Source organism: Aplysia californica, unplaced genomic scaffold, assembly GCF_000002075.1.
Source record: "Aplysia californica isolate F4 #8 unplaced genomic scaffold, AplCal3.0 scaffold00316, whole genome shotgun sequence".
NCBI classification, from domain to species: Eukaryota; Metazoa; Mollusca; class Gastropoda; order Aplysiida; family Aplysiidae; genus Aplysia; species Aplysia californica.
This window is the reverse complement of record NW_004797586.1, coordinates 837,106-839,844: the sequence shown is the minus strand read 5'-3', so window position 1 is coordinate 839,844 and position 2,739 is coordinate 837,106. Positions and strand designations below refer to the sequence as shown.

The 2,739-nt window shown below is 43.9% G+C and overlaps 1 protein-coding gene across 1 annotated transcript in view; it reads right to left on the bottom strand.

Moving 5' to 3' along the window:
* Positions 1-2,739, bottom strand: part of LOC118477170 (papilin-like) — a gene marked incomplete in the record, with an annotated part of 104,600 nt that overhangs the window by 2,891 nt on the left and 98,970 nt on the right. The window contains 1 exon segment of the mRNA XM_035970748.1: positions 899-1,106. Coding sequence (XP_035826641.1) covers positions 899-1,106 — 208 coding nt within the window.

Sequence of the window (2,739 nt, the reverse complement as noted above, 5' to 3'; positions counted from 1 at the left end):
TTCTTCTTCTTCTTCTTCTTCTTCTTCTTCTTCTTCTTCTTCTTCTTCTTCTTCTTCTTCTTCTTCTTTTTCTTCTTCTTCTTCTTCTCCTCCTCCTTCTTCTTATTCTCTTTCACTCTCTCCCTCTTTCTCTACCTCTTTTCTCGCTCGCACTCTATGTTTCTGTCTCTGTCTCTGTCTCCGTCTCTGTCTCTCTCTGTCTCTCTGTCTCTCTGTCTCTCCATCTCTCTCTCTCTGTCTCCCCCCCCTCTCTCTCTCTCTCACCCCGCCTTTACTATAATTTCATTTTTTCGATAGATTTCAGTGTCAAGAAACGTCTCGGTTCCTGAAACGGTTGAACGTGAATTAAACCCTATCTTTTCAAAACATATAGCCAGGGGCTCTCGTGGCCTAGAGGTTTAGGTGTTCGCCTCTCATTCAAAGGTCCGCGAAGCGACAGAGCATTTTCTTCCCTAAAATTACTAAAATTGTCTCCTTTCACCTCACTTCCTGCGCTCTAGCAATGTTCTGTCGTCTGCTTTCGTCTACACTTTCTTCCCCCGTCCCCTTACCTTCTTTGCTTCCTCCGCTGGGCTCTTGACTCTTTCTGTAGCCTTTCTACAGCTACTCCTTGGCTTCTTCTTACCTAGCCTAATCGGACCAGGGTGAAAAATCTCGGAGGTCCTGTGTGCAAGTTGCGCACGTTAAAGATCTTTTAGTGGTATAAAATCAACAAAGGTAGGCCTCGGCGGCCACCTGGGCAAAATTCAAAATTTCCTACCTACTGAAATTGTTTGAAGCGCCGTAAAACACTTACCATCCCCCCCCCCAAAAAAAAACAAAAAAACAAAAAAACAAACACGGCCAAAAAAACCTGCAGCCATGCCTGACATAATAGTATGACTGTATGAGTACCTACCTAAGTGGTTCTTACTCCTCCTCATCTCTGTGACGTTGATGCTGCATGCCCCCGCCGGGATGGTGGTCACCACATTGTACCCGCGGTGGGTGAGGTGGGTGCGGGTGAAGATGGCAGAGATAGGTCGACAGGTAGATCCATCCCCGCCACACTTGCCACACTTGTCCACATCTGTGCCTGAGCCCAACACGCCGTCGCAGCCGGACTCCTGAGGACGGACAAGATACGGGATTTAAAAAAAAACCTATTTGAGATCCACATGGTGAAATCAGGCTCATGCCAACATAAGGAATTCGAAGAAATTGGGATTACAATTTATTTTCCGCGGTTTGTATTTATATTTTGGTTCTTTTTGTTGTTGCTCAGCATCGTTTATGTCCGTTTAAAAACACATTCATTTGTGGATTTTTACTGAAAGCGTTGATTAAAGGTACAGAAAAGTAAGATTTCAGTTTCCAATGACTCTCAAGCTATGGAACTCACTAAACTTTGGCGGCCATTTTCTCGATAATTCTACTTCTGAAACAAGGTGCCCCCCCCCCATCGAAGGAAAGACAAATGAGCAAGCTTTAAGATGATACCAGTAGCTCCTCATGCCTAAAAATTGACAAGCGCCTGGTTCCACCGTGTCGTGACACATTTAAGGACATACCGGACACTTAATAATACAATGTCCGATCAGCACACCAAAGCTAACATTTTGGCACATTTAAAACCATCAAACACGAATTAGAAACACACATGTACACAAAGTATGTATGCTGTTGCCTGCCTTTTTATGTTACAGACAAAGAAAGCGGAACTGAAAAAAAAATCTCAATGAATAAATAAGGTATAGGGCCTCCTTAAAAACGGCGCGTCTTCAAAGATTGTCCAATTACCAGAATGCGCGTCCTCAATGGGTTGATTTTGAAACAAGCATCGGTTTTTGGGAGCATTAAAGAGGTGTTATTTATTACTAGATTCGTGGTATTGATGTCCCCAACGTAAACGAACGGGGGCTGCATGGGCCCACTGTGGAACGCTGATCTTCAATGACAAGACATGCACAGTTCAACAAATGGGTGGGTACTTTTCGAGACTCACGCTGAGGTGTTTCGGCGGTCTTCGGAGGAAACCTACAAGCTTGCACAGAAATATGGGAACAGTGTGGTGTTTAATATACTAGCGCTCGTGGGGAGCGAGGTGGGGACTCAGATTGCTCATGTAATGGGGACACGCCGGCCATACCTATGACGGCGGAAGCCCCTATGTCTGACACGTGTGACGTCACTACTGCGAGCTCTAGTATTATAGATCTATAATATAACCTCTTTCGGTTGCAAAAAAAAGGGGAAAAAGGGGTGGGGGGTGGGGGTGGGCGTTGAGACGAGATAACGGACATATTTTTCCCACCCTCTGTTATCTTACGGTGTCGAGGGGGAAAAGCAGGCATGTTATTTCTCTTGTTTGTTGTGTCTCCTGTTGCATGATTGTATTACTGCTTTTGTCTAATGTTCCTCACATCCCCCTCTTTCATCTTTTCCTAGGCCAGCCTCTGTAACCACAACTTATAAAATAAGATCAAGAAAACTAACGGCAATAAGATAAGACAAACAGCAATGATATAGATGGATTTAAAGTTTTACTAGAAAGCTGAACCTGTCCAAGACGATCATCTATTGTCGCGGAGTAAAGTGGTCATCATAAACAGCAGGCCGTCTTGGCAGGTGTCATTATAAGTAGAAAAAAACAACAAATAAAAAACACAACAACAATTCCCTCCTTTCTAAAAACATACAAATGAACAAACAATCAACAACAGTCAAAGCAACCTAAACACACACACACACACACACACA